Source organism: Arvicola amphibius, chromosome 3 (genome assembly GCF_903992535.2).
Source record: "Arvicola amphibius chromosome 3, mArvAmp1.2, whole genome shotgun sequence".
Taxonomy (NCBI): domain Eukaryota; kingdom Metazoa; phylum Chordata; class Mammalia; order Rodentia; family Cricetidae; genus Arvicola; species Arvicola amphibius.
The window spans coordinates 36,296,733-36,315,635 of NC_052049.1; the positions used below are offsets into that span (position 1 = coordinate 36,296,733).

The following is an 18,903-nucleotide window of genomic DNA, read 5'->3' on the forward strand; positions in this document are numbered from 1 at the left end:
TAAATGATTTTTTTAAGGTTGTGTCCATTTGAGAAACCAGGCTCATGTACTTCGTGGGAGAGACTCTGCTTCTCAGTGCAGCCTCAGGGTTGGAAGCTGCCTACACAACCAGACAAAGTCTGTGTGGTAGTATGAATGCAATTAGCCCTCAGAAACTCAGAGAGTGGCACTATTGAGAGGTGTGGCCTTGTTGAAGGTAGCGTCACTGTGTGCGCAGGCTTTGAGGTCTCTTGGTTAAGCTTTGCTCAGTGTCCCAGTCCACTTCCTGCTGCCTTCTGATCAACATTTAGCCAGCATATGGCTGCCTGCGATTGCCATGCTCCCTGCTAGGAAGATAAGAGACTGAACCTCTGAAACTGTAAGCGAGCCACCTCAGTTAAATGTTTTCCTTATAAGAGCTGCCATGGTCCTGGTGTCTCTTCACAGCAATAGAAACCCTAAGACAGTTGGTTTTTCAGAAAGCAAATGCCAAGTGCACACTGATGCTCAAACAGGGCTTGTCCCACTGCCGTGACAAAGCATGGCTTGCTTAGCCTCTTCAAATGCCTAGTGCAGATGTAACTCTACCATATATTTCCTCGTATAACAACCACAAAGTACCTTATAATTATTTTTTTTATCAGTTTACTTCCAGAAGGAAGCCTTTAGGATGAGCTGCTCCCCAGAGAGTCTGCAGGTAATTCAACTAACTAATTTGCTGTCTATGGTTGTTAAGGGTTTGACCCAATCCATTTTGAAGAAGATTCACTAACACAAAATATGGCTTTCAAAATAGTTAACCACAGCTTTGCTTCTCGTGAGATGAACAGCAAAATTTACCGTTCAGAATCATCTATCATTACAAGAAGAAATCTGTTATCTTTGGCGCACGGAAGGATGTCTACTTTTCTGGATTCAGTTCACCAGAAGATGCCAGCTAGGAAGCTTCAACTCACCAGAGGAAACTGGCTTGGTTATTAGGGATAATATCCAGAGACAAGGAAACCTCAAGTCTTTGCTTTCAAAGTTCCAGCTATGTGGGATAGATCCTGGAATATCTAGAGACACTGCTGTATATAGCATGTGGATAGATCCTGGAGTATTAGAGACACCGATGTATATAGTAAGTGGGGGTAGATCCTGGATTATCTAGAGACACCACTGTATATAGTATGTGGGGTAGATCCTGGAGTATCTAGAGACAGCGCTGTATACAGTATGTGGGATAGATCCTGGATAGATCTTGGAATATCTAGAGACACTGCTGTGTATAGTAAGTCCACAGAGTGAGTGGTGGTGGCTCATACCTTTCATCCCAGCACTTGGGTGCCAGAAGCAAAGACCTGTATTTTGAGACCTGCATTTTGTTTATGCCAGCTTAAGTTCACAAGTTAAGTAAGATATTCACCTTTGCAGGGCAAGTTCCAGGCCTAGGAAATTAACCTAGTTAGACCTGCAGGCCCCAGGCTTTAGAAGCAATTAGCATTTCCTTTGTTAGTTAACAGTCACAGACTTCAGTGTTTCCTTATCAGCTAGGGACCTCTCCAGACCTGAATTCTGGCATCCTACCTCCCCCCCCCACGACCCCCCCCCCCCGCCTGTTTGCTATAGAACAGCTTCTGAGAAATAATAAAGTGGCAGCTTGATCCGAAAGACTGACTTGCTGTCATTTCTCGTGTCTCTTGCCTTTCAATTCCTACCCTCCAGGGTGAATTTGGTTCTGTTCGTGTCCTGCTGGTCAGGACACTTGGGGGCGGGGGTGAGGTAGAAGCTGGAGAATCTGTGAGTTCAAGGCCAGCTTGATCTGCAGGGTGACTTCCAGAACAATCAGTGCTATACAGAGAAACCCCATGTTGAAAAAAAAAAAACCAAAATCCAAAAACCACACAAACAAAAGAAAAGAAAAGAAAAGTCCATAGAGAAGAGGACATACACTTGGATCTGCTTTCAACTAATCATTTCAGAGGCTGAACCTGGCTGACCCATGTAATTTTGATTGAAAAGGTGTAGAGGGTGAGGACCGAGAGAGCTTTTCCTCCAAATCTGAGTTCCCAGCTCATGGACTGGCATCACCAAAGGCAGATAACTTCTCCGCCCAGGACTGCATCTCTTGAGGCTCACTCTAAACAACTGTGTGTAAATGACCAGTTCTTGTCAATGGAAAAAGAACAGACGTGAATGGTGATGTCTGCCTGAGGTTTTGTAAGAACGAGCAAGGCATCTCTTTGCTCCTCTTTGCCCATTGCCAGGCCAAGGGAAGGACATTCTGTGACCATTCGGGCTGCTAGTTACAAGATGGGAGATGCTTGGGTCCCAGGATCACCGTGCGGAGGGGAGCCAGCCCTCACCCAGCAACACCTACACTGGGACTATGATATGTCTGAGAACGAAAACTTGAGGGTGAAGCACTCAAAGCTTTGAGTTTTATTTACTGCAATAACTATAATTACTTTAACTTAAGTAGGCATTTATCTTTCAGAATAAGTAGCTTTTAAAATTACTCAAGAGAAGCAGATAAAGTCAGTTAAGTTCAGTAATCAAGGCAGAATGATTCTTAGAAGGTATTTTTTTTTCCCCAAACTTATTTTCTCAGGATCACTCTTGCAGATGCAGTTTACTTTTGTAACTAAATATTTGTGCAAGCTGTCTTTAAAGTCCTTCCCTCTTCTCCCTCTCCTTCCCTCCCTTCCCTCTTCCTTTTTTTTCTTAAAACAAACCATCCCTGTGACGATTTCTGATAGTTAATGGTCTAGGCTTGCTCTTTCATTTCTAACCTTCCTTGCTTCATCAGGCTTTGGGTAAGTTCTGTTATGTCTGGATAGAGTCCAAGATAGCAAGCGGCAAGCCTCAGGAACAGTCCCGGGATTTCCCAAGCCTTTTACTTTCTATAAAAGTGACTGAAATGAAGAAATCCTGTTATTCCCCTGCCTGGAGGAAGCTTTCACCTTTTCAGACTCACAGAGCTTCATCCAGATCTTCATTCCGGCCCTGGGCGCTGAGGGTGAGGCACACAGCATATTCCCCACCCCATCCCACCCTTACTAGTGTTGCTGGCCAGGCCTGGGACTGTGAGATGCTCATTTACTATTGAAGTCATGTTGCATGCACAGAGGTGAAGGAAGAGACAAGTAGCAGCATTGCTGTTTGTAGTAGGAAATGCTATCATCCGCTCTGCTGTAGGGGCTGGCAAAATGATGGAGACAGCGGCCAGTCGACACTGAGGAATGAGGAACTCACTGGACTAGGCAAATTCTTCCCCTTGGTTTCTCAATTGTCTTACCAAATTGTGACTTCCTCAATCATTGACTTTCTTTGAGTAAATCCCTTCACACGTACTCCATGTGTATACCATCCTGGTTTTCTCTCTAGTGCCCTGAACTTCTGCGTCAGGCTCCTGTGCCTCTTCAACTCCTAGACTCCAGATGTACAGTCCATTTGAACAATAACGGACTGACACATCACAGTGGTTTTAGCTTGTATGATTTTCTGCAAAGCGCTTGTTGTTATTGGAAAGTATCTTGTTCCTTTGTTTACTAGATTCCTTCATGACAGCGTCCACTCAGGGACATCAGAAATTGTCTTATTTAGTGTGACATTGTTAGGGACTAAAATTCTGCGTCATAATGAGGTCCCAATAATAGCTACTGAGTTAATGAATGACTGATAGAATGAATGAATGAATTTATGGATTCTAATGATGAAAAGTAGGCTTTCTCCCAAAATAAAAGACTGTGAGGAAAGCGTTTCAGATGTAAGAGGGAAGCAAGATCAGAGTTTAGGACTACGCTAGAGCATTGTGTTGAGGTCCTCTCTGCGAAATGGGTGAATTTCCTTTTTATCAGTCACAGCGGGGTGGGTTCCATGCCTTCCTTGTGCAAGCTGGATCTTTTCCATCTGGCGTACGTGTTGCTTACCTCACATCGGGCTCTGCGGTGGCAGCATGCAGTGGCAGGCGGCCATTTTTATCTGGGATGTTGTGCTTGGCACCATTTCTGAGCAGACTCACACAGCCTTCCAGCCAGCCCTGAAAGGCAGCAGCGACAGCATCATTATATAAGACAGCCTCATATAACACGGGTCAAGCTTTCTATAGGTGTGTGTGTGTGTGTGTGTGTGTGTGTGTGTGTGTGTGGTTGTTGTTGTTGTTGTTTTGGCCACTTCTTTAATTTGGCTAAAAGCTTGCTTAAGTTGAAACCATTAAAGACCACAGTTCCAACTCAGGCACCAGATCAGAGAGCTGAAGTCTGAGCTTCAAGTTCCCAGGTTTTCTGTCTGATTGTTGCCTTTCACACGCAGGTTGATGCAGATGCTCTCTGCAGATGCCTCTGCCTTTCATTTCCAGGACCCCTCACTGGGGTTCAGGTGCAACAACTAGGCTACCCCAAAGATAGCATGTGACGGGGAGTAGTCACCTGCTCTGGCATGTGGCTTAGTTCTACATGATACATGTCACCTGTCAAACTTGGATGACAACATCCACTTCTAAAAGCTGGATTCCTATACCAATTCTGAGTCCCAGCCTGTATGCTCAGCCTGTTTCCCATGTCTAAAGTGTAGGCCTTGGCTCTATCATCTCATGCCCTGTTTCTAGTAACCCGAAGGACAGCATCTTGCTCACTTGAGTCCGTCTCATCCCAGTGCCAATAGCTGCAGTTCTAATGCTGGCATCCTGACTCTCTAAGGTGAAGACACACTAGCATTCCCCAAGGGATAAACATCGCAAGGTTTTATGCACCTACATGTTTCTTAGGAGGCTGTGTGAATTCCCTGCACCCTATTTGTACCAGCTGAAACTTGATATTATCACCTTGCCGGTCAGTACATCCATCTGGATCTTTTTTTTTTTTTTTTTTTTTTTTTTTTTTGTAGTATTATAAATAGGTATACAGTATTCTGTCTGCAGGTTTGCCTGCATGCCAATAGAGGACGTCAGATCTGATTATAAATGGTTGTGAACCACCGTGTGGTTGCTGGGAATTGAACTCTGGACCGGTGGAAGTCAATGCTCTTTATCTCTGAGATATCTCTCCAGCCTCCTTTTTTCTACTATCTTATGTTAAAGAACATCAGTAACCTGAGACTATCCCTGCCCAGATTTACACTGCTTTCTTAATTTATACTTCTCTAGCTGACTCAGTTTAGCTGACAACCAAGCTTGGTTTACTTTACTAAGCAGAAAGTCTCCTACATTTATCTTCAACCCTTGGGCAACACAACTACTTATAAACAGACAAATAAGTAGATGAAACTCTTATTGATAAGAATAAGGTGATAACTTTTTATTCAAAAGCAGTTTCTAGCCTTCCTCCACGTGTATATAGTCAAGCCTCGAGATGTCCCAGGGAGCTGAGACAGCTGAAGATTCTCTCCCTTAGTATGACAATATTGGAAGCACCAAAACCTGAAGAGTTAATAAACTTCCTGAAGAAAGAATCATATGGTCAGAACCTTGTGGTTTTGAAGCATCCAGACAATATCTGCCAACAAGGAGCACATCCAAACTCCCGACTGATCCAGGCATGGAGATGCAGACCTAGAATCCCAGAGGTTACCAGCAAGAGGATCAGGAGTTAAGGGTCATCCTCTACTACACAGTGACTTTGAAGACATCCTGGACTACATCCTGGCCACAGAAATCAAAACTATAAACCTCCATGGGCTGTAATACCAAATAAGGTTCTGTAGAACTGGCCAGCAATATCTGTCTCAAGTAGAAACAAATATTTGGGGGGCATTGTTAGTATTGACTCATAGTTTACTAATACATTAAATCTGTTTCTAATTGCTAATGTCCAAGTCACCAAGTTCTCTGCTTAAAAGAAAAAAAAAAAAAACTTGATCCGAGGACCCAAAAGCTAGGCATGCTGTGCAAACTTCAGAATTGCCCAAGATTTTACATATGGCTTTTGAAAAAGCAGATCTTTTGGTGGGGTAAGCTTTGAAACATCTAAAATATTTTGCAATTCTTCCTGGAACTCAATGTGTGTATGTGGTTTTCTTCATTCTTTTTTTCTTTTTCTTCTTCTTCAGAAAGGAAATTTAGAAATCAGTGAAGACATTTGAAAGCCTTGATACCATTTGGAGGCAATAGATGAACACCATACCTACTATGTTAGCCGACCTCACCATTGCCTTCAGCTGTGAGAAGCTGGGGTTACTGTTTTTTTACTATACCTCAAAAATAAAGACAGAGGAACAAAAAGGTGAAGAGATTTGCCCAATGTCGCATGTCTACAGATGTCTTTGTACCCTGAGTTAAGAATCAGTTTCTAAGCGTCTCTTTTGCCAAGGTTCTCCTAATGATCAAATCTAGACATCACTGGATTTCACAGCGACTCTCCTCTTCCCAGAGCCTCAGCATCCAGGGATGGGTCCAGACTAGCTAGACCTCCTACAGAAGCCAGCACAGTTAAGATGGCCATCCTATCTTGTGCCACTTTTCTCACACAGCCCTTTGGGATGGGAAGAGCTGCCTGCAAAGGTGTCACCTGGAAACAATCCATCTTGCCCCTTATAATTGATGTTGGGGGAGAACGTCCTTCCAGTCCCTTCAAGTTTGGAAATTTAGAGTTCTAAAAGACACACAATTTGTTTCCACTGTCTTCATTGAGTTTTTTACACAGCATTTCCACCCCTTTCCTTTGCTCCTTAATCCAGATGTTTTCTTTTCTTTATCTCAGATACACACACACACAAAAAGTGTGTAGCAAGAGCAGTGACGATGGCATGTGCTACAAAGGGAGGGGACTGAGCGTGGCCATACATCTGTCTGAGATATGCAGACTCACTCAGCTAGGACACGCAGAGCAGTGGTCTTCAAACTCAGGTGGACACAGATGTTTCCAGGGAGGTTGGTCTAACCTGCAGGCTCCTTTTCTCCCCTGTCCCCATGCTATCCAAGGAACATCTAACGAAAGAAACCTTAGTATACCTCAGAACACGCCTTCCAAACAAGACCTCTATGGGATATTGATCCAAGAAGCCTGTGGACCACACTTCAAAATATCCTGCCTCGATTTGTCTATGGGAAAGGAAAAAATTAAAAAGCGGCCTCTGGAGAAAATCTCTGTGGGAATTGAGCAATGCATCATTGTAAACTCTGTGTGAATTGTGGCAGGAAGGGGTGGTGTGTTTGGGGAAGGGAAGTGCTTTATTTCAGTGGGGCACCCTAGGAGGCCTGGTTGGGGGTGAATCCACCACTACTAACTGGCAGTAGTAGTGAACAATGCCAGAGGCAAGAGGTGAGTGAATGGTGGCCACGTTGCTGGAAAGGAAGAAAAGCAATCAAGTGTCCCTCATGTGGTGGGTAGGGCTTGTTTCACACGGGTTTAAGCCATATGACCCAAGAAGAATCAGAAAGAGCAACTGAGAGGAGGGGGCAAGAGGAGTTTCCATGAGTCTTAACCATGTCTTGCTTCAATGTTGGGCAATGCTGAACTGAAATCCTGAGTGTGAGGAATGACATTACAGTTTCTGATGTGAGCACTAGCTAGGAACCGAGTCCTTCCCTTGGTGTTGCCCTGTGATTCTGGCCTGTTCCCTATGCCCTAGTCCTCTCTTCTAGGACTCCCATCTTCCCAGCTCCCGTCATTTCTCACATTCTTCAGTCAGGAGCGTCCACTCAGCTCCCCTCCATCTAATCTCACCCGGCAGATGTTATCTGGATCTTGAAATCACTACCACTGTCTGGGGGTTATTTATGGCAGCCTTCTTAAAAAATACTCAGAAGGGGCCAGAAATGCCCCAAGTGGAATTCTGATGCTGAGATAGAAAAGAACACTTCGCTGGTGGTCACACCAGCTCTCCCTTAGCTTGTGAAGGATCTGTGCGAGCCTTGAGATAATGAGTGGAGCCGAAAGTTCTACTCTCCTGCTGCATCAACTCATGAACACCTTTCTTTGAGTCAAATCCACATGACATCTGTAGGTCCCTTGCTCTCTAGCCCCATTAACAAACGTAAATTCTTACCAGGTAGGTTGCCAGGCACAAACTGGTGCGGCCATGCGCGTCCTGGGTATTAATGTTGGCGCCCATCTTCAACAGCAGTTTCACCGTATCTACTTGACGTCCGGAAACCGCATGCATCAAGGGCGTGCATCCTGGAATGAGGCATTTCAGCAGCCTTTACAAACGTTTAGCTTTTGAGATTTAGAGCAGACCATTTGCCTAGCCATCTGCTTTGCTTTCCTGCAGCACAAATCCAGCTGCTGGATGCTGTGAGTCTGAGACGAAGATGATGATAGCATCTGCTTGCATAAGTGTTGGGTTTCCTTCTAACCTCTCTCCCCTTAGATTTCTATAATTCTCCCTCTCCTCCTTCTCAGTTGTCTGGAATAGTTGGTGGATTAAAACAGTTTGGGCAGATGACCAGAACTGGCTGTTGTGGCCTCAGGGATGTGAATAACTATGGATATTCCGGGTAAGTTTATCCCCACTACGCTGAGGTAGTACAGAATCTGGAAGAGTGGCTTTTGGTCCACCCAGGCAAACAGGTTCAGCACACATTGGCAGGCAGTGGGGTGGTAAAACTGGGAGGTAGCATTGGGCTTCACAAATTCTCAGTAGGATCCACCTCACTGAATTCTTCTCTTTCTGAATCAATACAGCCAAAGACATTTTCTTTTTTAGTGTGTTTTCTTTCTGAATAAAAAAAGAGATGAATGAAGCCATTTTATTTAACTTTGTGGGGCTGGAACAAGCAAGGAATGTCACATTCCTTCAGTTCAAGCGGCCAAGCTTAGAGCCAACCTATTGAGGAACTGACAAGTGCTTAGACTCTATGGAGATGATGGTTCTCTTCTGGATAAGCCCAGCAGCTGTGGTCCCCAGAGAGAGCTGCAGTTCTCACTGAACATGGCAGCTGGTGATCCAGCAGCCCTCTTTTCTGAGATCATTTTCAGGCATTCATTCTGGGTAACGCAGCAATAAAGTGATTCTTAGAAAAGTGAGGGGTGAGATTTTTCTCTCTTCTTCCTTTCCCCTCTCTTCTTTCTCCTTTCCTCCTTATCCCTCATTTCTTTCTTTCCCCATCTCTTCCTTTCTCCCTTCTTCCTTCCCTTATGTCCTCCCTACTTCCCTTTCCTATCAAGCAGTCACAAGCTGCTGTGGTGGCTCTCTCTCTCTCTCTCTCTCTCTCTCTCTCTCTCTCTCTCTCTCTCTCTCTCGGGAGGCAGAGGCAGGCAGATCTCTGAGTTCAAGGTCAGCCTGGTCTACAGATCAAGTTCCAGGACAGCCCGGACTACACAGAGAAATTTTGCATGGAAAAACCAGAAACAAATAAAAATTATTAAAAATGAAAGTGGTAGTTATGACCATTAGAGGGGAAAGAAAAGACAATGAATAAGAAAATGAAACAATTTGTGAACCTGAGATAGTCAGTAAATAAAGCAAATTAATTTTTTCATATTATTTTCATAAAATTACATGCTCTGCCTGTTTATATTCATCTTGAAATTGTACTTTCTACATAAATTTCTTCTGAGAACAAAGAACAGAAAATTATATTATTAACAGACATGATTTATTATAAAGTTTTGATAACTAAAACAAGAAATAGGTCAACAGTTTAGAACGGAGAGTCCAGGAAACTCAGACTTACACGGTGCTCACTGTATAATTGAAGTGGCAGTGTACACTGGTGGAGAGGGCAAAAGTATTTAATAAATTTAATAAATACGTACTGACAAATTGGCTGCATACAGATGCCAAATTCAAATGCAACCAGACTCCCCACCACTCATAAATACAAACCAGATGGATTAGAGATAAAATATAAGAAGCGAAATCTAACACTCTGAAAAGAAAATACACACTCATGGTCTTATAATCTTACGGACTTGTGGAAGAAGGAAAAACCAAAAACTGTGAAAAAATACCTTGTTAAATTCAACTACCTATGAATTTAAATTTTCCAAAGTATGTATCATCAGTCAAAATTCAAAGACTAGCTACACACTGGCATAATATTTTTGTTTTTAATTTTTAGTTAATTAACTATATTTTTTTTTAGACATGGTCTTAAACATGTAACCTAGGTTGACCTTGAACTAGTGATCTGCCTGCCTCAACTTCCTGAGTGTGGGGATCACACCATACCTAGTCAGAAAAGTTACTCTAATTTGTAAAATTTAAAGATTATTAGGTAAACTAAATAAAGAGCAATTCAATCAGAGAGATATATGATCTAAGAGGGAAAGCAGATATATGTATACAAGAGAGTAAATACAAACTAAGCAAACACATGAAAGATTAATTCGCAGTTAGTCAGGGATACACTTTGAGGTGACACTGGAAACCATTGAGGTGACACTGGAAACCACTTGCTATGTATTGTTAGTGATAATTATTAAAAGAAGAAATGTCCTGTGTTGCCAAGGATTTGGAAACCAATGACAGCATCACCATTTTTGTCCCCATCGTCTTTGTCTTCGTCCTCGTCCTCATCATGATTGGTACAGGGTCTCACTGGGCTCACTGGGCTCGGGAAGCCCAGGCTAGCCTTCGTCTTGCTGTTGTTCACTTATGCCATTCCCAAGTAGCTGAATTTTCATTACTCATCTTTGTTCTTTGGTATGAATGTTTCTTTATGAAATATACCCAGATGTAGAATTACTTGGTCACAGGTACAAACATTTTGACTTTTGTTAAATGTTGCCAATTTTATCACCAAAATGGCTGCCCACGTTTATACTTTAACAAATAGTGTAAGATTCCCCCCACCCCGCCCACCCCCTGCCAGCTCCAAGGGGAGATTATGGCCTCTGCCTTAGGACTGAGCACTGATCAGGGGACTAGAGTGCTTGAGTTCCAGCTCTAATCCTTTTATTAACTATGGGTTTTGACCAAAAAACTTGACCACTTTAAAACTCCTTCTCTTGCCCTGGGTAATTGCAAGTAGCTCCTGCAGGATCATGAAACCCCTGAGGTAACTCATAGTTAATATGCGGTTGAGCGCTTGTGGTGGGTCAAGCATCACACTAAACTTTCTAATTCTCTAAAAACAAAAAAGTCTAAGAGACCAAACCTTTTGTGCTCTCATTATTATCCTCATCTTTCAAACAAGGAAATTGGTCATGGGAGCTAAGTAATCTGTTAGGTTTTTTTGTTTTGTTTTGTTTTGTTTCCTGCTGGCAAATAGGAAGAACTGTCAATTTTTGCTTGTTTGTTTATTTTGGTCTGATTTGGTTATTTTGGTTTTATTTTTGAGAAGGAGTTTCTCTATGGAGCTCTGGTTGTCCTGGAACTCTCTTCGTAGACCAAGCTGGCCTCAGACTCATGGAGATCCACCTACCTCTGCCTTCCAGTTCGGATTTAAGGCATGCGCTCTAGCAAGCAGCAGGACTCTCAATACCTACAGAGCATCCACTCTGAAAGCAGTCTGGCTTGCTTGACTGCATGATTTGCAAATATTTTGTTCCACTTGCAGCAAGACTTTTGATCCCCTTGTCGAAAAAACAAAAGTTTGTAGTTTTTGATGAATTTCGATTTGTAAAGGTTTTGTCTTGATGAACGTGCTTTGTCTAAGAGCCATTTGCCGAGCCCTAGATCTTAAATAATTGTTTTTCTGTCTCTTTTTAAACCATTGCTAATTTTTCTAGAAGTTTCATGGCTTTATGTCATACTTAAGTTCATGATCCATATTAGCTTAATTATTGTAAAACATGTTAAACTTGGATTGAGTCTGCTTTCTTTTGCCCCTTCCATTCCATTATCTCTCCTCCTATTCCTTTTCTCTACCCTCTTCCTCTCCCCTACTTCCTTCCTCCTTCTCTTTTGCTTATGTGTATTGATTGGCACTTGAGGCCATTTGTTGATGAAGTCATATTTCTTCGACTGAAATGTTCCATGAGTTGAGTATGTTTCTGAAGGTCTGGTTCTAGATTCTCTGCCCTCTTTTCCTTCACTATTCCTCTATCAAGACTATCTTCTTTTTTGTTTTGTTTTGTTTTGTTTTTGCAACTGTGTAATACTACATCTAACAACATTAGATTCCTTCCACTTATTTGTTTTTTTTAACTATCCTAGGTGTTGAGTGATATTGTTCCTGGGAAGATATGAACAACTGTATCCAAGACAGAAAACCAACAACAGTCATCCAGCAACTGATGGAAACAGAGGCATCGGAGTACTGGACTGAGCTCCCAAAGTCCAGTTGAAGAGTGGGAAGAACGAGAATATGAGCAAATAGGTCAAGACCATGATGCGTTCACCCACTGAAACAGTCTGCCTGAGCTAATAGGAGCTCACCAACTCCAGCCAGACTAGGAAGGAACAAGCACAGGTCCAGACTAGTCCCTCTGAGTGTGGTTGACAGTTGCATGGCTGAAGCAGACTGAGGGGCCACTGGCAGTGGCACCAGGATTTATCCCTAATGCATGTACTGGCTTTTTGGGATCCTATTCTCTTTGGATGGATATCTTGCTCAGCCTAGATGTAGTAGGGAGGGCCTTGGACCTTCCACAAAGCAATGTGCCTTACTCTCTCTGAGGATTAGGTGGGGGTGGGGTGGGAGGGTGTGTAGAGGGGATGGGAGGAGGGGAGGGAGTGGGAACTTGGATTGGTATTTTTTTAAAAATCTAATAAATTATAAAAAAAGAAAGGAAGGAAGGAAAAGAAACCCAGCAGACCAAAGTAAAGATACTTTGTCAAACTTATTGAAACCAATGAGCTTAGTTGGGTTACTTACAGGAGTATGGCTGAGGGGTTACTTAGAGGAGCAGAGATGTCTCAAAGACAGCTGCATCTCCAAGGCCCACCCCAGCACAAATGATAGTTCACAACAGTTGGAAACCAGAGTGTACTGCACAGTTTGGAGGCAGCTTGACAGATTGGAGCATCTCTTTCAGGCAGCTCAGCTGGACTGAGCCTCTTCCAGGCAGGGTGGCTGGCCTTTTTCTCTTTTAGGTGGCTTGGCTGGTCTGAGAGTGTTTATCAGTTCTTACTGCTTATATGTGCCCGAGGAGAGAGGGGCCTGGTGCATCTGGTCAGTTTCAAGGACTTCCTGTAGCTTTTGAGATGAGTGTACTGAATTTGAATTCCATCAAATGCTTCTTTGCCAAGTAATATGATGTATTTTTCTTCTTTAACCAGCTAGTTTGGGAGATTTTATTGGCTTGCAAGTATTGACCTAGACTTTTATATTTCTAGAAGAAACCCAATTTAATCATGATATATAATTCATATATATATGTATATATGTGAATTCATATAGTCATTTTTGCATCTATATTCATGAGAATAATATATAAATACAGGGATTTAAAATATTTTATTTGTCTGGTATTGATGTTAATGTAATTCTAGTTCATAAGTACAGCTAGGTAATATTTCCTTCTTTTCTCTTTTTGAAAAAAAACATATAAAAATGGTGCTGATTATTCTGAAATTTATAGAGGGGCTGGAGAGATAGCTCATAGCTCAGTGATTAAGAACACTTGTTGATCTTCCAGAGGACCTGGGTTTCTCTCCCAGGACTCACATGGTGGCTCACAACGATGTGTAACTCCAGTTCCAGAAGATCTGATACCCTCTTCTAACCTGGGGCACATTCAGGAAAAACACTCCTACACAGAGAGTAAATCTAAACAACAGATAAATAAATGAATTCTAGAAATCAGTAAGCCCATCTAGGGCCGAACATACCCCTCTTTAGGAATTTTTAAATTATGAATCTAATTTCCTAAATAGCTATAGGAATATTCAAATTGCCTCTCTCCTACTAGAGGGATTTATGGTCGTTTATATTAAAATTGTTTATCAACAGCTATTAATTGTGCATATTCCTGGTGCTCACTGTGGTATTTTCATGTCCTTGGTATATTCCCGAAAGGACCAATGATGGAAGTACTCCCTTTGTGTGGACCCGTGCATTAGTACACTGAGTTTCTTCTTAGCAATGCTTCCATATTGTCAGTCCTGGTGTTTTGCCTAGCAAACACAGGTTTTCATGGGCTTTTCTTTTCTTCAAGTCTGTTGGCATCCTGTGTTACCAACTCCTTCAGTCCCAACCCTGGGATACACAAGGCAAGATGAAGATCCAGACAACTCACCACCAAGCCAGTTCTCTGATCCCAGGACTTAACCAATCTGTCATTTTCTCTTTGTTTTCCAGAGTTTATTTTTTAATCATAGCCAATGTTCTCCATTGTATTTAGAAAGAATGGGGGTGGGAACACAACCATTCTGTCAACCAAGAGCCAAATTCTCTGCTCTCTGAAGGACTATAACATTTATATTTCCCTCGACATCCATTGCTGCTGATGTAACCATCTCTTCCTAGACACTTGTAACTACTGGTGGCCAGAACACTCAGTCCCCAAAGTGTTTGCTGTGCAGTCATGAGGATCTGAGTAGGGTGCCCAGAACACACTTAAGAAAGCCAGGCATAATGTTTTGTGCTTGTAATCTTGGCCCTGAGAAGACGGAGACAGGCAGATACTTGGACTCACTGGCCAGTCAGTTTAGTTAGCCTATTGGATAAGTTCCAAATTCCAGTGAGAAACCCTGTCTCAAAAATAAAATGTATGGTACCTTATGAATGATACTTTTGGTTTCCATAAGCACATATGCACACAGACAACTTATTGCCCATTCCTACAAAAATACTGGCAACAAACCACCCATAATAAGAAATGAAGTATGATGCTGAAGGTTTATGTCCAACACCTTCATGCAGAGAAATGCAAGGGATTCATACAGAGCCACAGGCAAGATACCTCCAGTATCACAGGGTCAGTCAAAAATGTTTGAGATGTTGCTCATCTCAAAAGACCACCTCTGAGAAAATAAAGCGTTGCAGCGTGGATTAAAAAAAATGCACAAACAGCTCACCTTCGCTGTCACAGCATTCCAGGATGGAAGGGTCCTCTCGAATCACAGCAGTCAGAGCATTGACATCTCCATTAGACGCCGCCTGATACACCATGGTCAGGTCGACTTCCTCAGCTGAGTCACCTCCATGAATCAAACGGACACTATGTTAGTGTACGGAGTGAATCCACTCAAAGAATAACACAGCCTTAATTGTCACCCACACAAGTGATTCACTAAGCCTCCCACCCCAGCGAATCCAGGCAGAGGCTGAGTCAGCCTGCTCACACACTCCCTGGACACTTCTGAGGAAAAGCAGGCCGCCATGGGCCATTGCTGACAACACCATGTGATGGGAAAGAGCCTTGGGATTAGATGCCCTTTGCCCTTTGACCTGTTATGACTCTTTAGGCAATCAAGTTTCCCAAAATTGGAGAAAGGAGAGCAGGAAGAAGGGCCTCCTCTTGCCTTCAATCTACTCTTCAAGAGCTGAAACAAGCTACGTAGTCTTCTCTATTGCTTCTTGTTTAGAGGCAGGGTCTCGTGTAGCCCAGGCTGGCCTTGGATTTCTGACCCTCTTACACCCACCTCTTGGCAGTGCAGATGTGGGCTGTCACACCTGGTTCATGCAGCTGTTGGGGACTGTTGAAAGCATGTGCTCACGAGCTGAGCAGTCTGTGAACTGGGCTACCTCCTAGAACCTCGGCTCATCTGCCTTTGGGAGAAGCTTTATGCCCCTCCTTCTTTCTTTTGGAGATGCTCTGTACCTTTTCTGGTCCTGATCTTTGCTAACTGTATCTACAGATGCTCTAACCCTCTTGCTGCTCCTGGGAGGCACTGGCAGCCTGGGAAAGGGGAGGATGTGACTAACAGCTTCTCAATCAGCCTCTAGCTTTTCTTATGTGGAACTGACTCTCACTTAGCCCCCTCATAATCTATCCACCACCATCGTCCTTCAGCTGTAAGTTGAATAACTGCTCTCCACTGGTGTACAACTATGGCATTTAGATTTGAACCCTTTGTGTCATCTTGTGTTTCTGTCCTTTCATTAAAGCCTATTCCTCTCTTCTCTTCTCTTCTCTTCTCTTCTCTTCTCTTCTCTTCTCTTCTCTTCTCTTCTCTTCTCCCCTCCTCTCCTCTTCCCTCCCCTTCTCTACCCTCCCTTCCCCTTCTCTAACCTCCCTTCCCCTTCCTTAATTCCTTCCTACTTTCCTTCCTTCCTTCCTTCCTTCCTTTCTTTCATTTTCAAAATATGGTTTTGTAGTGCAAATTCTAATTTGGTCTTTACAATAAAAACCCCCGAGACAGATATAGGGATAAATGCTGAAAGATCAGAGAGGCAGAGCAGTCAGTCACTACTTCTTTTATTTTTTATTTTTTTGAGACAGGGTTTCTTCTGTAGCTTTTGGAGACTGTCCTGGAACTAGCTCTTGTAGACCAGGTTGGCCTCGAACTCACAGAGATCGGCCCGCCTCTGCCTCCCGAGCGCTGGGATTAAAGGCATGCACTACCACCGCCCGACTTCAGTCACTACTTCTTACATCTACTGAATCCTCAGACTGAATGGGCAATTCTGTCTCTAGGAATCCTCAGACAAAATGCTCTGAGCGCCTATCTCCTCCTGCCTTATATTCCTCTCTCCGCCTAGCCATATCCCTTCCTGTCTCTACCTCCTTAGTGTTTGGATTAAAGGCATGTGACACCCAAGTACTAGAATTAAAGGTGTGAGCCATCACCACCTGGCTCTGTTTCTCTTTTAGAATGGACCAATCTCACGTAGCCCAGGGTGGCCTTGAACTCACAGAGATCCATCTGTCTTTGCCTCCCGAATGCTGGGATTAAAGGTGTGTGCCACCACTGCCTGACCTCTATGGCTAACTAGTGACTTCTCTGATCTTCAGGCAAGCATTATTTGTTAGATAACAAACAAAATATCACCACAGGGTTTCTCTGTGTAACAACCCTGGCTTTCTTGGAAATCACTCTGTAGATTCAGGCTGGCCTTGAACTCAGAGATCCACCCATCTCTGCCCTTCAAGTGCTGGGATTAAAGGCACGTGCTACCACCCTCTGGTTAAGTCTGTTCATTTGCAACCACCTAAGTGTGTAGATGCTATTTCTGCAAGAACTAAGATTGTAGAAAGCTGCTTTGAAAGAGGTAGCCACCTGTGCAGCTCTGCAACTTTGTGAGGAATTGATCCAACAGATTTTACTGCTAAGGGCAACAACAAACTGGGAGTCAGGTGAGCCTGGGGTGCACAGAGAAAGCTAGGAAGCAAATTCTCACATGGGGAGCCCTGAAGGGAGGCTGTACCAAGCCCTCAGTTGTTCTCAGGGGTATTTTCTCCAAGTGTAACTGATGTTCAGAGAAAGAATATCTCAACAGTTTTAAAGTAGTGTTTTCTTCTACTGCGGACACTAGGCTCAAGTTGGCTTTTCAGTTCTTTGAACTTCAGCTGGCACAAGTACTAAAGTTTTGGTTTGGTTCCTCTGTCCCAGTATTTCTGAGAAACCATTAATGATTTTTTTTAACCAGTTAGCCAGTTCCAGGGCAAGCTTGTTGCCGAGAACGGCTTGCCTCTGACAACACTGTTTTGTAAAGTGAGTGCCGGCTTCCCATCTCATCGTGTTTTGTTTTGTGTTTTCGATTTTGAAGAAGGCGCCTGTGTTCATTGGCAATGCCAGGTGAAGGCTGTCTGGGACAAATACCATCCAAGTGTGGTCGGTCTGATGACTTTGGTACAAGCCACGCGTGTGCTAACCAACTGTGTGGCAGTGCGGGCTAGTCACCCTCAACCAGCTTAGTTTCCTTATCTATAAAGTGGAAGTGATCCTGGTGACATTGACAGCCCCTCCTTTAGAGAATTGTCAGGGTGGCACTGGGTTAATATAAATTCCGTGTGCCTAGGGACAGCCTGACGTTTTCTGATTTTTGCTCCATATAAACATTTTGGCTTATTTAGACAGCATTAGATGTCTGAGACATATATTTAAAATGAGCTCTTGTTGATAATGGCTATTAAGGAATTCATTACAAATCTTCACATAAGTCTGGAATTTTGTTCTGATGACTCCCAGTGCCTCTGAGCATAAGATCTAGGGCCCCAACTGAAAAGATGAACCTACTTTCGGCTATACATTCAAAGATGCTGATAGCGGTACCTATAAGGGGGAGCCTGGTTGGCACAGGGAGCTGCTAAAGGTAACAATGAAACCGTTGAGCTGTTTGCTTCTTTTTGGTTTTGGATAGGGTATCACTATGTAGCCCTTACTGGCCTGGGACTCACTCTGTAGATCAGACCGGTCTCAAATTTATGGGTGATCCTTCTACCTCTGTCTCCCCTGTGCTGAGATCACAGGTAAAAGCTGTCACACCAGACTCAACTGTGGGCTTTTATAGACTGTATGTTGTATAATAACGTGTTCACATATCATTCATGACTGAGTGGATAAGGTACAGATAGGGCCGTTATCAAAACGTGGAACTACATTGCTTCCTGGAATTAGGATCCCCAAAATATTTCATCAGAAGGATTTGGGTATCACATTTAATGTACAACGTATCTGATTCTGTAAAATACCTACTAGGGCTCATGGAAAGGTGACTGACTGACTCTGTCCTTTCTGTTGTTCAGTGCCCTCTGACCCTGATACTTGTTTTAATCTGAGTACTCTTGGGTGATCACCAGGCCTCCGCTTTCAGCCAAATAGCTATTTCAGTGATCTGGAGGTGGAACTCGTGACCTGGAACGAAGCTATTAAGAATTTGCATCATCGTGGCCAAGGTGACGTATTCAGAGCTGTGACCCGGTTAGAGTTTGTGAAAAGCAAACAAGACTCTGGCCTGGATGGTTGAGCGCGCTGCTCACTCTGGTTCACCACCCACGCATCAGGAAGCTTGCAGTGAGCTTCTGGATGGTAAGCCTGTCTAAGCAGACTGAAGATGGAACAGGGCCAAGAACGAACGAGTGAAGGAACGAGTGGAGACCTGTTGACGTCACCTAAACACCTGCATCACCACCCCTTAGGCCAACAGTGTCACCAGAACACGTACATCTGCCAATACATTCTTTCTATTTGTTTGTTATTTTGGCTTATTTTGTACCATCTTGTGGG

General features: G+C 43.4%; 1 protein-coding gene across 1 annotated transcript in view; it reads right to left on the bottom strand.

Moving 5' to 3' along the window:
- Positions 1–14,923, bottom strand: part of Ankrd55 (ankyrin repeat domain 55) — a 67,141-nt gene extending 52,218 nt beyond the window's left edge. Inside the window, exons 1-3 of the mRNA XM_038323873.1 lie at positions 14,809–14,923; positions 7,948–8,078; positions 3,894–4,003 (exon numbers count right to left, since the gene is read on the bottom strand). Of these exons, the coding sequence (XP_038179801.1) occupies positions 3,894–4,003; positions 7,948–8,078; positions 14,809–14,902 (335 nt within the window). The 5' untranslated portion in view covers positions 14,903–14,923. The remainder of the gene's footprint in view (positions 1–3,893; positions 4,004–7,947; positions 8,079–14,808) is intronic.
- Positions 14,924–18,903: the final 3,980 nt, after the last annotated feature.